The sequence below is a fragment of the Heliangelus exortis genome, chromosome 1, assembly GCF_036169615.1.
Source record: "Heliangelus exortis chromosome 1, bHelExo1.hap1, whole genome shotgun sequence".
NCBI classification, from domain to species: Eukaryota; Metazoa; Chordata; class Aves; order Apodiformes; family Trochilidae; genus Heliangelus; species Heliangelus exortis.
Window position 1 is genome coordinate 116,230,638 of NC_092422.1, and position 14,164 is coordinate 116,244,801.

General features: G+C 46.4%; 1 protein-coding gene across 2 annotated transcripts in view; it reads right to left on the reverse strand.

The window, feature by feature from the left end:
• CASQ2 (calsequestrin 2) overlaps nucleotides 1-6,452 on the reverse strand; it is a 155,810-nt gene extending 149,358 nt beyond the window's left edge. For both annotated transcript variants that reach the window (XM_071760343.1, XM_071760350.1), the window contains exon 1: nucleotides 6,025-6,452. In XM_071760343.1, coding sequence (XP_071616444.1) covers nucleotides 6,025-6,258 — 234 coding nt within the window. In that variant the 5' untranslated portion in view covers nucleotides 6,259-6,452. The remainder of the gene's footprint in view (nucleotides 1-6,024) is intronic.
• Between the last annotated feature and the right edge of the window lie 7,712 nt (nucleotides 6,453-14,164).

Here is a 14,164-nt window from a genome sequence, read left to right on the forward strand (position 1 = left end):
GAAACGAACTTGATTTTCCTGGTATTACAGCTGGTCTCTGCTGAGACCTGTTGTCAGCACACCTGTCTCTGATCCTACTTTGGCAGCTGAGAAAGGTGCCTTTCAAAGAGTGGTACAGCATTGAAAGCAGGTTCCTGTGCTCTAGCAAGGCCTATGCACCCAGTCCAAACTCATGGCTGGGAGCTGATGGAGGGACGTCAAAGAAAGAATCTGGACAGTAACAGGTAAAGCAGCCTTGGAAATTGTTTCTGCCACTATTATACAGAAAGACCAAATTGTATACTTGCCTCTGGATGTCCACGTGTCCATCTGAGAAACAGGTAGCTCTCTGTGACATGCTTTTGTGACTGGCATATCAGTGAGTGAAATCCTCCTAGGTGCTACCACTAAAAATCAAAGCTCTGCTGGCTCTTGATGAACTGAGACCTACTTACATGGTCTCAGAGGGCAAAGTAATCAGTGCACACCTCTCCTTTTCTTTCATTTCTTTCCCTATTTTTGCATTACATTTATCTACCAGTAGAAGCCACTTGCTTTAGTAGCCATGGAAACCAAACCACCTTTTTTATTACAGGTATGTGTGAGGCACTTGTACTGTAGGTTTCTGCACATACCTATCCAGACACGTGTGACTCATCTCTCACCCTGAGAACTTGTTCTGTAGGGACCCAGGGGCCTGACAGTTTCTGTGACACTCAGTGAATATGTCTTGTTTAACATGGCTACTCAGCCCAGGAAATTGTGTTCAGGCACTGCATCATGAAGATGCCTTTTTCAAAGAAAAGTATTGAAATCAGAGTGTGAAACAAACAGAGAAGGGTGCTTAAAGAAAGGGCTTGGGTTTACCTGTTCATGTTCATATTTATACTCTACCTAGACATGGGGATAAACTAGAATCCCATCTCCTGGTTCCTGTGAATTTCTGGGATAAACTACATGGACCTACAATTGTAAACCTTTTTTCTGTGTTACATCAGAAGCAGAGAAGGACTTCTTGCTATGTATTACATGGCTCTGAACTCTCAGGGTATCACTTGCTCTCAAGAGATTTCAAGCCCATGTGAGTGGAACTACCCCAAACCCAGCTGATCTTGCACTAATTTATCCTGAGCTGGAAGCTGTAGTAGGTTCAACACTTGAAAATAAACCCTTGCTCTCAAATGAACTAGGAGGCAGACCCAGTTTAACCCACATCTTTCCCTCTCACACCACAGGCATAGTCTGGCTGTGATTTGGCACAGGGAGGATCTCATGCAATGTAATCTCATGGATTTATATTCCCAGGTCTGGAGGAGAAATTTTCCTTTGTGTTACAGAATTTGCCAAATATGTTAAGGAATTTTGCTTTGTTCTTCCATTTCTTGCTAGAGGCTGGGCTGATCCTGGACCTCATCTAGAAAGACCTCATTCCCAGGTCTGGAGGAGAAATTTTCCTTTGTGTTACAGAATTTGCCAAATATGTTAAGGAATTTTGCTTTGTTCTTCCATTTCTTGCTAGAGGCTGGGCTGATCCTGGACCTCATCTAGAAAGGGGAATACTATGTCCCTCTTCTACTATATCTGATCAGACTGGTTTGTGCTAGGGCAGTTCTCCATGAATTTTCTGCCTAGGGGCACTGTTGCATTGAGGGACCTAAAATAATAGGGCTTGAGGAACCTCTTCTTTTTAAGGATAGTATACAGGCACACAGATGACAAAAGAATGACAGGGGAGCCAGGACCTAGTGGGTTTCAGCAGAGGAGAATTATTATAGAAAGTGCTCCAAGCAGGAGATAATGGAATGCATTGCAGGCAGCCTGCTATGGTAGTGAGAAAAACCCAGTTCCTAGAGAGAGTTTCTCAAGGGCAGAAGGAAAGCCCCTAACCCCACTGCTCATTATTCTTGCTATTTGATTCCTAGGGATGGGGGTTGGCCCACTGGAAGGCAAAACCATACCAATATTTGGAAGATTCAGAGCTGAGAGGGAAAGGAGAAGGTCTGAGAAGTGGTTGTGTGAGACAGGATGAAATATGAAATATGGTAGAGAAGCTATAGAGGAGAGGAAAAGCAAGCAGGTGTTTCTCAGCTTTACTGCTTTGGTGTTTTCCTCTTTTGCCTCTTCTTCATTAAAGCTGAAACCTTTCAGGATAGGTATCTTTTTGTTGTTGTTAATTGTCTTAAATAATAACTGTGGAGCCTTGTGCCTGGCTGTTTCATTTACTCCTTCACCGTGCTCGCCTCATGGGGCACATGGGGCTCTTGTACACATTGCCATACAGTAGGTATAGCTACATGTTAGCTCCAGGACTGCCTGGTTCAGCCTCTGCATTGCTTTGTATGGAGGCCTTGACCCGCTCAAGTGCCAGGTGCTTTTCAGCAGTAAGTAGTGCAAAGTGGTCATAGAAGAAAGGCAAGAAAAGAAGAGCCCTTTAGCCAGAGCTGTGAAGCAGCCGGTGCTTATGCTGTCTCTGACCTGGGTTGCCTCATAACAATCCTTCTCCAGCCTCTTTCCACCCTAGCCAGAAAACACTAGGCAGCTGCTTCTCCCATCATTGCTTTGACTATTTTTCCTGACAGACCAACCCAGCAGCCCTTGGCTTTCCCACCCCAGCCTGAGGGGCTGGCACTGTCATCCTTGGAGCTGTTATCATTAACAAAGGATGAGCCAAAAAAGCTGCTGGTGGTCCCAGAGTGGCCCAATTGACCTCATACCCTTGTCCTCACCAGCAGTGTAGGTGGCAGGAGCTGTCAGGACTTCTTCATGACAGTCTGAAGGTCTTTGTTCCCTCTCTAAACTGGAAAGGGACCCTGGGCTGCGTGGCAATCTGGTCACAGTTCCTATTGTGCCTGAGTGTGGGCAGCTGAAGACCCCATGTGCTGTCCCACTGTAATGTCACCTTACTGATGGCACCCCTGTTTGGGAGATACCTTGTGTGCTTTGACAGTCTCAATTAGTCCTGGATGCTGGTGTTCCATCCTCTGTACGAAGTTTTTCCTCTCATCTCCCTTTCTCCTCATTCTACTGCTTGTAGCTATGGTGTGGTAAAGTCCTTAAATATGTGCTTAACTTTACACAGGTGCTGTCAGGTTTTCAGCTTGATTTCTTAAGGATATGAGGCCCATGTGTTTCTCTTCTTTCTCCCTCCAGGGCTGTATATCAGCTGCCTCCCTTAGCAGTATTTCTAGCTATGAGTCCTTTTCATACAGAGCTTGTTAATGACTACCAGCCATAAATCTCAAGAAAAGCATTTTCATGTTCAAGGGACATCATACTTCTAGATTAGAGGAGTGTTTGTCTACATTAATCTTTCTCATCTTGAGCTCTTTGTAGCTGTGGATTTTTTTCACGTGTTGAAGCCTAAACTGGTGGCTGGATGTGGAATCAAGAAGAAACTGGTCAGCACTGCGGGGACTTTTACTTGATTCAGCAACATGCCATCTACTGCCTGGGGAAATCTGGGATTTTCCCTCAGCAAATTTGCAGGAGCACCAGCAGTTGATCTTTCTTGTTCTTTTCTCAGTGTCTAAGATATTTTTTCTGCTCTTGGGAATTATAAATTTTGTAAAAGGTAGAACCTTAGAAGATGCTGAGTTGGAAGGTATGTGTGGGAGAAACAGAAAGGTTAGATTATTTGTGGGTTTTATGGATTTAACAGCCAATACTTCCATTCCCTCCCATGTGCAGACACACTCGTTCATACTCATCGAGCAGTAGAACATAACAGCCCTGAATCACCCAGTCAGATCTTTGCTTTGCAAAACACCTGCCTGCATTTTGGATGAAGTCTCCCTAGTGATAGAGACCAGTGCCATTTTGTGGATGAGAGGTTAAGGACACAATGCTACCCAGGCTGGGGAAGCAACACCCCTTGTTTTAAGTCAGTAGGTAAATTCCCAGTACAGGAAGATGGAAAACCATGAGATGCTCCAGGAAGGCATTGTACCACAGGCAGCACCTCACACCAGGAACCCCCCAAAATAGTCATCAGGGAACACCAAGGGCTAGAGTGCTTTCCTCTTAAATACCTTATTTCAGGCTTAAAGGGCCTGCAGCACTCTGAGCCCTGAACCCTCTACTGAAATTAGATATATAAAGCCTTCCTGAGTAAGCTTTTCCCATGTTTGGCTGGAAGGAGGGGTCCTGTCACTGCTCCTCTGCCTACTCAGCAGGTCTTATGATTTGAGGTTATGATTTGAGGTGAGGGAGGTGAATGCTGTCACAAGAGGGAGCAGATAATAATCTGGGTTGCTCACTCCTTTTCACCAGTGTTCCCAGAGCTGAAGTATTACAGAAACTGGGAGCACTAGCACCTTGCTGGGCTGCATCCTGTGCCAGATGAGACATATCCTATCATCTCTATTACTTTCTGAGACCCTCTCCCCATCTGATTCTCTCAGGTGACAGAGGAGTGTTCAGTTTGTGCACAAGCTCTTGTGCTTGGGCTGTTAGTTTGCTGCTGCTGCAGTTTCCAGTTCAGGGGAGGAGGGGGGAGGACTGTGAAACTTCATGACATGCACTGAATCACCACTGCAAATGCTTGGGAAATTTTGAGGTCAAAGCCACAAATGCCCATTGCTTTGTGGCACATTTAGCTGTGTAGCTGAGCATTAGTGGACTGGAGCATTACCATTATGTAAAGTCTGCTGAGAATCTAATCCTCACTCTCTTGCCCAAGGTCACATCACAAGTCCGTGGCAGGGAGGCAAAGGGAAACCACACCAGCAGAATTCTAATGTACCCACTGCTGAAGCAAACCTTGTGAAACAACAGCTTTAAGCCTGGTTGTGTTCCAGACATTGCACCCTTGTTACAGCTGATTGTTAACATAGGTGTAGGTGTTGTGGGGACTAAAACTGATACCTGCTTCGGTCAGGTTTCTAAAAATACATATTTAGCAAACCTCTTGCCATCTATTGAGCACAGATAGCTATCCTGTTAAATAACAATGCAATTATACTACCATCCATAAACATTTCAACTGGAGTTCCGGAATTTTTTTTTTTTTTTTTCTTTTGCCAAATGTTATTTGCTGCTCACCTGAGGCAAGTAACTGTTTCCTGAAAAGCCAGTGAAATCTGGTTAGTTTTTCAATCTTTCTTGTTGCTGGGCTTACTGAGGAGTTCAGTAGAATTTGAACTTGACATTGGACTTTCTCAGGCCCTAGCCCTAAGGAAGTGTATATTCTAATTCACATTTGCTAGGGGTGCAATGTATTTTCTCCCTGGATCTGATAAATAAAGCTTCTATGTTTCTTCTGCAGTTCTCAATATCTTTCCATTAGGAGGGAATATTTCTAAGCCCCTGGTAGGAAACAAGCACCTAAAATCCAGGCTTGCAGGTGTATGCTTCCCTAGATTACAGCTACACTACATGAAAGAATAGGCTTCAGTTTTACCACAATTTAGCTTACTGAGGATTCATTAACTACTCTCTCACCAAAGAATCAAAACCAAAATTCTTTTTCCAGCACAGAAGCAAATGGTTGCACTAAGAGGTGGCTGAAGACTGGTTTCAAGTGTCAGAAAAACAAAAAGGGACAAAATGCTGCACCAACAGGGAGCTTTTGGAAATGGGGAGCTGGGATGCCTGGTTGCAGCAGAGTTTGGTAAGGCTCTTGGCTGCTTACTCCTAGTGGGATAGAAAATGGGACTGAATCCAAAATACAGGGAGGATAGTAGCTTGTACAGAATGAGAAAGGATCTGAAAATTTTAGGCTGCAGACTCTGGTCCGTGCTGAAATTTAGGAAAGCTCAGCTACACTGATCTGAGGTTTGCAAGGTTACTCACTATTGCCTGCATTTCTGATGCACAATCTGGAAAAACTATTTCCCAGCAACAACTCAGAAGAGGACAAAAAAAGTCTTTTTCCCCGGTTAGCAACACTCAGGGGCTAACTCAAATCCAAGTAAACAAACCTAAACTTTTGGGTACTCAACACATCCCTGCACAAGACCCTGTGACCATCCCATCCCATGGCTCCTACCCACAGCTTCACACAATGCTGTGGTTTTGACCTCGGCTGGGGCATGCAGCAGCACTTACCTCCAGGACCATCTCTGTCATCTGGAACTGCTTCTGGGAAACCTTGTCAGAGCTGACGGGCTCGTGGAAGAGCAGGCAGAGCATTTCATACTTCTTTAGGGCCTGTTTGTAGTTCTTCTCGTTCAGGTCGATCACCCTGTCTCTCCCATCATAAGTGGGGAAGTTCAGTCCCTCTTCTGCCCTGCAGCAGGAAAGCAGGTAAAAACCTGCCAGGATCCAGCAAGTTGCCTTCATGGGGGAGCCCCTGGAGTGCGACAGAGGACAGATGAATGTCCCACTCCTTCTTAGACTGGGAACAGGGGGAGACCAAAGGCTCCAGGTGAACTTCAAACCGAGTTTCTCTTTCTGCTGCCTTCCTAGTGATCAGCCCAAACTCTGCAAGGCTGCTGAGGAGCAGCAAACTCTGCTGTCCTGAGCTCACAACAAAGAGACAGACAGGAGAAGCTGTCAGGCCAAGCCTTGGATACCTTACATAGCTGTGTCCAGCTCCCGTGTCATTAGGAACTCCATTTTTAGGAAGCAGTTGTTTCAAGCTAAAAATAAACCCTGCAATGAATAAAAAGGACAGATATGACACCATTGAGGGCCTTGCTGGCACTCTGCATCATCTGAGAGAGAGGGAGTGAGCAAGAGGGAGGGAGTGGAAGATGTCGATGCTGGGAGTATGCAGGCAGGGTTTGCAAAGGGACAGACTTCACTTATACAGAGAAGCAAGGCACAGCCTGGCCTAGTAGGGCTTAACAAAAATAGAAGGTATTTACTGCATTTTTTAATAAGGGTATCTCTCATTGAAACCCCTTGGGCACCACAGTGATTAGGCTTTTGATAACAGTTCTCGGGTTAAATTGTTTCAGAGTCTGCACCACTAGAGGAAAAGTCCTGTTTCCTCAGCAGCAAAGGAGGTGAGCACTCATGGGACTCCTTCCTCCTCCTCCTGCCTGGGACATTGGCCAGAGCTGCCTGCCGACATTCAGGTTCTTTTCTGAAGCCCCTTTTCTGCTTGTGGGGCACCAGGAGAATCGCTGCCCCTTGGACCTTTAATCCCAAAGCAGAGGGCAGTTTATGTTGCATCCTTCCATGGCCACAGCAATTACTGAGCCCCCTGTGTTGCTGGTGAGGGGTTCAAACCTCATCATCACACTAAGATGGGTAAAGGGCAGGAAGCACAGTGCCCAGGCTGGTGTCTTGGGGCAGGAGGCAGGGCTGTCGTCAAGATGATGGACAGATGCCACCATCACTGTTGGCCTCCCAGCCGATGGGAACTGCCTCTGGGCCCAGAGAGGGCTTTTATTCACACAATCCTGTTGCATTTTCCTGCATATTCCTTCCTCCCCATTTCCCAGGAACAGTGACTGGTTCCCCTTTTCCCCTGGGGCTCCACCACTGGCTGTTGTTTTGCTGCAACACCTACACCACACTGCTGGTGCTGAGAGGTTTCGTGGCACAGCCTTTCTCCCCCGTCCCTCCCTCCCTTGCCCTCCTCTGAGCGAGGTGTCCCCGCTGCCCCATGACTGGCAGCGACAGGCAGGTGGAGGCAGGCCAGATGGATGCACGCCAGCCCTGGGGCTGACGTGGATATGTTGGAGAAGGCATGCTGAGGGACTGGCAGGGAAGAGCTTGGCAGGGAGCATGGATCTGCCCCCCACTCCCCAGAGTGATGTGCAGACACGTAGCCTCATCAGGCTTCCTCCTCCATCACAGCCTTGCTTCCCACTGGGGAGGAGATGATGTCCCTCCTCAGTGCATGCAACTCTCATCCCAACCAGCCTTTTCCATTTAGTTGTATGTCTGGGTTTATTTCAATATATGTGGTGAAAGGGGAGCATTACTTAGCAGTTATTGAACCACAGAATCATCTTGGTTGGAAAAGACCTATAATATCATCAAGTTCAACCATTAACCTGCCAAATCCACCACTAATTCACATCCCTAAGCACCACATCTGCACATCTTTTAAGTGCCTCCGTAGGAATGGTAGCTCCACCATTTCCCTGGGCAGATGATTTCTCCTGGGTGACTTAGGAGCACACATCCTCTCAGCTTTCACTTCCAAACTGAAGAGACCAAAATATACTGACTGAAACGCTGTGAGGCAACAGTTTCCAGGTCTGCCTTATTTTCAAAGCCTCCTCATAGTCTCTGCTCATGGCTTTTCAGAAGTTCAAAGTTTGCCTGCAACCTGAAGTCCTAATGGTGAAGCCTGAGGAATGTGGGTAGAAGCCACAGAAATACACTACCTATGGAGGCAGCCTTAGTTAAAGGAGGACGGGGAACTGATTGAGAGAGTCCAGGGGTGCAGAGCCACAGAGATGATTAAGGGAGCGAAACATCTCCTGTATGAGGAAAGGCTGAGGGAGCTGGGTCCCTTTAGCTTGGAGAAGACTGAGTAGGGACCCCATTAATGCTCATAAATATGTAAAGGGTAAGTGTCAGGAGGATGGAGCCAGGCTCTTCTCTGTGATGACCAATGGTAGGACAAGGGTTAACAGGTGCAAGCAGGACCATAGGAGGTTCTATGTAAACATAAGGAAAAGCTTTTTCGCTGTGAGGGTGACAGAGCACTGGCACAGGCTGCCCAGGAAGGTTGTGGAGTCTCCTTCTCTGGAGACATTCAATATCTGCCTGGATGGGTTCCTGTGTGACCTACACGAGGTGATCCTACTCTGGCAGGGGGGTTGGACTTGATCTTTTGAGGTCCCTTCCAGTCCCTAATATTCTGTGATTCTGTAATTGTGATTTCTAGAGGAAGATGTGACAAACCTGGATACGTCTGAATGTTTTTAGTGAAAGACATGAAACTTGTGTCTCAGTGAGTGGCAATGGCTGTCTAGGATTTTGCTGAATGTTTAGGCTGTAAAATGTACAACTGAGCTTGTGAGACGACCAGGCACACACTAGGCTGGCTGGTTGCCTTTGAAGGACCTCATGGATTTGGGATGCAGGAGCAGGCTTCCACTGGCATCAGAGCGTGTTTTAAAACAGGCACACATGAGACAGAGTGGTAAAAATGAAACATTCGCAGTTACTTCAAAAGTGGTTTCCCAGGCTCCTGCCCTCCTTATATTCTTGTAGATCTTCCTCAGCTGCTCCACTTTGATATTGCTGAAGCTATTTTTGAGGCACTTTTTCTCTAGTCTGAATAACTTTTTAATCTGCCTAAAAATAGACATGATCCAATTTTCATTTTCTCATCTATTTGCTCTCAAGAAAAAAAGGGAAAAAAATGGCTTCTATTCACAAAAGGTGTTACCTTATTAGCCCCAGACATATCTATTTTATCTGCCCATGGCATGAGTAGCAAAGATCTGTGACTTTCAGAGGTTTCACCTCTCATCTGAAGGGAATTCCTCTAGCAGACCAACAGTGGATGTCAGAGTCACCAAACAGTCCATCTCTTTGTTTCTCTACTCAAAACCTCAGTGTGCTAAATCTAGTGGACATTTTGGGGCAGGTTCACTGCCAAGAAAAGGACAGAGTGTACACCTCACGGACTTGGGCAACCTGAGTTTTGTTGAAGGTCCCATTCTACAGGACACTGAGGAAAATTATCTATCTCTGTGTGCCAGATCCTCTCCCACAGAGTAGGAGCAATAGCAGTTCCCCATAGGAGAAGAGGATGAAGGGCACAAAGAGCCTTTCTGTGAAATCTTGGCTTTTGCATCCACAGATTCACTACAAATACTTTGTACTGTATTTCTGCATAGTGCAATGGCTTCCTGATCCCATTTAGCTGCCCCTGGTTGCAACACATCAGTTTCTGTGGCCAGCACCATGTGAGGGAATGACATGGTCAGCACTGATCAAGTTGACTGCAAGGCTCAGCCTCCCTACTCTGACTCCTTGACCATCTTTTTAGTCTTGCCTCAAGAAATCAACATGATGCTCTTCCTTGGTAAACCACCCCACCATCCACCTGAAAGCTCTCTGAGACATGAGCTGATCAAGCTCAATGCCCACCTACCTGGCTGGGTGCCCATGTCATTCAAACAGCCTTCAGAACTGGCCCCAAAACTTCAGGCAAAGAAAGAGAGAATTAAAGGAAAAGCTTGCTGTTGTTTTATCCCCTATTCTAGGCTCGTTGGGGTACATTCATTGAACAAAAATCCTGGCTTCAGGGTATTAGGTTGAAAAACCACCCCTGACAGGCATTGAAGTAGGATTTTACTTTGTTTCTTTGACTTTTGTGAGGAGAGGTAGCCAACTACAGAAATATAACAGAAGTGCTTAAAACAGTACAATCTCAGCCCTTCACTTCAGTCCTGAAGAAATGCAGGGTAGGGATGTGGGATAAGTAAAAATCTTGTTAATTTTTTTTTTCCTACTTGTATTAGAAATCCAGGATATCCACTTGCTGCTCCTCCCTCCTGGCTACTGCAGCCACAATCTGTGCTGCTGCTCTCACCTTCATTGTCCTTTCTAGCTCACGCAGTAAAAGAAGTCCCCAGCCACTGCTGATCCAAATGCTTTGCTGAGTCTTTTTTTCCAGGGCTTCAGGGTTTAAGGTTCTGCTTTGGCTAATCTCTTCTCAAGCTTCTAAGACCTTGTATGTTTTGCAAGATAGGAATATTCAGAAAACATGCTTTTTGCCACCAGCTAGCCAAGCAAGGTCACAGCTCATATAACTATGAGGGTATCGCTGCCATTAGGGTGGAAGCCTCCGAAATGCACTGAACCTTACTAAGGAGACTGAGGGGATCTCTATAATCTTCAGTAAAACTCTGCAGTGTGAGAAAAACCAGCTTTCTCTTTCCCTTCCCTTCAGCCCTGAAAGGTAACAGGGCCTTCATGGTGCTTTACATTGCCAGTACTCCAGTGCAGTCATGTCAGTGGCAAGCACAAGGCAGAGAAGTTGTATCATTTGCACTTCTTCTTCTTTCTTCCCATTTTAGACTGCAGGAGATTTTTGTATATTTTGACTGAAGTGGCCCGAGACCTGCTGTGTGATAAGAAGACGCTATAAACCCTTCCATTTTCTGTCACACAGATACTGTTTTTGATAGAGAAAATAAAACACAGCACAGAGGAAAAATCTTAAACAAAATTACACGGAAATTGTAAAGGGAGGGTCAGTGAGATGTCTCAGAAACCCTAACTCATTCTGAAACGTATAAGGTCTCAGTAACGCATCAAATAAGTTTTGTCTTAGACATCATGACCCCCAGAGCAAAGCTGCTTGTGTGCCACCTCATGGTGAGGCAGGAATCAGCTGTGTTTAAGAGATGGACATTCAAGTATTCTGTTAACATAGGTTTCCCATGAGGCTTCAGAAAAATCCCTCCACATCTCAATAATCATTCTGAACTCCACCATCTGGGGAACATATGATGTTGCATGATGCTTGGATAGTAGACTGATGGGGCTTTGGGCAGGCAGGGAACCTGGGCCAGGTCTGGGCTTCTGAAGATTTTGGCGTGCTGGAGAGCTGGAGAACTCTGGGCACAACTGCTGCTGGCTGAATTTTCAGGAGAGCTGATTTGGAGAACTGATCAGGCATGTTGCCCTGTGAGGCTCTGAGAGATGAGCTCTTTATGATCTCTCTGAAAACCTGGTGATCCCAGAACCAAGTCCTGAGCAAATGTGAAATCATGGCCCAAGAGCGGGGGTGTGAATGGGTGCAGGCTGACCTCTGGTCCAGGGACCTTAGCAATTACTATTACTAATAATATAATTACTAATAATGAAGTAAAAGAAATAAACCACATGTTATGACACAATGCATTCCCTTCTGGAAATCCTTGAGGCACATACAGTCTGGCCATTTCCATCAGTGCCCCTGCCTTTTTCTTGGAGGAGGTGGGATCACAGGACTCCTGTCTAGCTTTGGCCATGTCTGATCATGTGTCTCTGTCTCTGCCTGCACACTTGACCACCAGCACTGCTTCCACTCAGCCTTCCAGGGCCAGGCTTTTGAACAAGAATCCTGCACCAGGCAGGGCTTGGGGGGCTAGATCTGGGATGCTGCTTGCACCTCAGATTTCTCCCAGCCATGACAGCACCGGCGTATTTAATGACATCTTGACGACTGGAGGGGTGTTTAATTTAGCGGCGCGGTGCCGGCAGCTGCTGACAGAGCTGTGCCCAGCAGATTTACACCTGTTACACCGCAGTGGCAGCTCAGTTATTCTTTGCTCCTGTCCTCCTGTGCTGCCCCTCAAATCCTTACCCCCCTTGCCCTCCACGGCCCCACGCCATGATGCCTGCTGGGGTGCAGCTGGCAGGGCTGGGAAGTGCTGGGGTGAGCTCACTGTGCCACAGGGAACCTCATTCCTTTCAGATGATGAGCCAGACCAGCTTGAAGAAGCTCCTTGATATTGTAAGGGGACAGAAAGGGTTTGATGCTCTTGAATTTCTACTCCATTCTGATCTCCCTCTTCTCTTAGCGGGACTTTGGACAGTCTGGGCCTCTTGGCACCCATCAGGCATTTGCATTCCTAGGGTGAATAACTTTCCGGGCAGTACTAATGTCTTATGGACAGTTCTTTCTGCATGCTCTAGCTATGCTTTTTTTTTTTTTTTTTTTTTTTTTTTTTTTCTTTTTACTTAAGTGTCAGGCAATTTTAAAATTCAAATTCTTCCATGTGAACAAGTAGCAAACCCGCCATAGATAATGTTATGTAGTTGGGCCACAGTTACACAGCATACCCAAGCATTGAGAAATAATGATTCTGGTATCCCTTTCCCTCAGATCATTAAATCAGCCCAGAAATATGGAAATTTGAGAAGTGTCGTACTTATGATATTTTCCTCAGCATGGCAGCTTCTGGGTATCTGTGCTCAAGCGTTTACCTGCAGCCACAGAAGAAGAAGCTTCTCTAGTAAAGGTTTTCTGGTTGAAAATGGAAGCTGAAATGCTTGAGTTAAGGTGTGAATTCTGCCATCAAGCGCCGCAGAAGGATCTGACCTCAACTTTCCCCTTACGGATGGCCAAAAACTGCTGTTGCAGTTTGTGGGAAGAAGCATGTCTCTGTCTTACTGAAAAAAAGCTGCTACCAGTCACTAAGGGTGGCTAACAGCTTGTTGGCCAGAGGAAATATCTCACAGCTCCTTCTGAATGCTTCTGCATCTGTCTTTATAAATTGTCACCCATGCTTGAAGAGACACTGGCTCGTGGTACTGAAGAGTCTCCTGGGACACAGCACTTCTGAGCCTCATAGTGGAAGGCTGGGAAGCAGAAGCTGAAGATTCACCTGGTGAGGCTGAATGCTCAGAGGAGTCCTCGTAGAAGGAAGCAACCCCAGCAGCAGCAGTCTCCTGCATCAGCCCAGTCCTGGGATACAAATGAAAAAAACCAAAACAAAACACTCAAAACACACAGCCAGCTCTTCCCTGGAGAAAAGGCAGTATTTGTGTCTTTCCAAGCCCATGGCCAGGGATTTTAAACACCCCTCCAAATCACCAATATGTTATTAAATATGGATGATTACGGATGGTATTTAATGGATGCTTGCAGAGTGTTGCATATGGAGCATGGCTTGGCTTTTCTTTCTAGCCTGAGGTTTCTAGCCAAGCACCACTTACCATCACCCCCAAGCTGGGCCACGTCTTCCATAAAGGGCTGCTTGGGTCACTCATATTTATAATGCTTGCCTCTGCTGCAGCGTGCCAGCTTGCAGAGGTCAGCTCTTCCCCCCCTACACAGTGTGCTCCTCTTTCCATCCCCCTGTGCCAAGGAGCCTCCCACCTGCTGGTGGGCAGGACTTGTGGGTGGCTGGGTGGGGGCCACAGCAGAACACTCCAGGGGATGGGGCAGAGGGGTTGTGCAGCAAGTACAGTGCCTGGCTTCTAGTATAAGCTCTAGGTGGTGTGTGGCTTGCTCTAGTGGCATAGGGAAAGTGTGAGCCACTACATTCCCATGGGATACAGGCTGTCTCCAGGCCCGTGAAGAGGTTTCTTCTTCAGGTGCATTTTAGTGAGCACAACCAGTAAGAAAAGTCTAAAGAACTGGGACACAGCTCCTGCACTGGGTATGGCTTGGATCCCTCTCCTCTAAGTTCATCAAAGATGACTTCAGACTTACTTGTACAGCTGCCAGCAGTACAACATGGTACTCTCCAAGAGGAGCTGTACCAAAGAGAAGATGAGATCATCAGATGCCAGCCCGTAGCCAGCATTCAGATATTTCTCACATTTTGAGATGAAC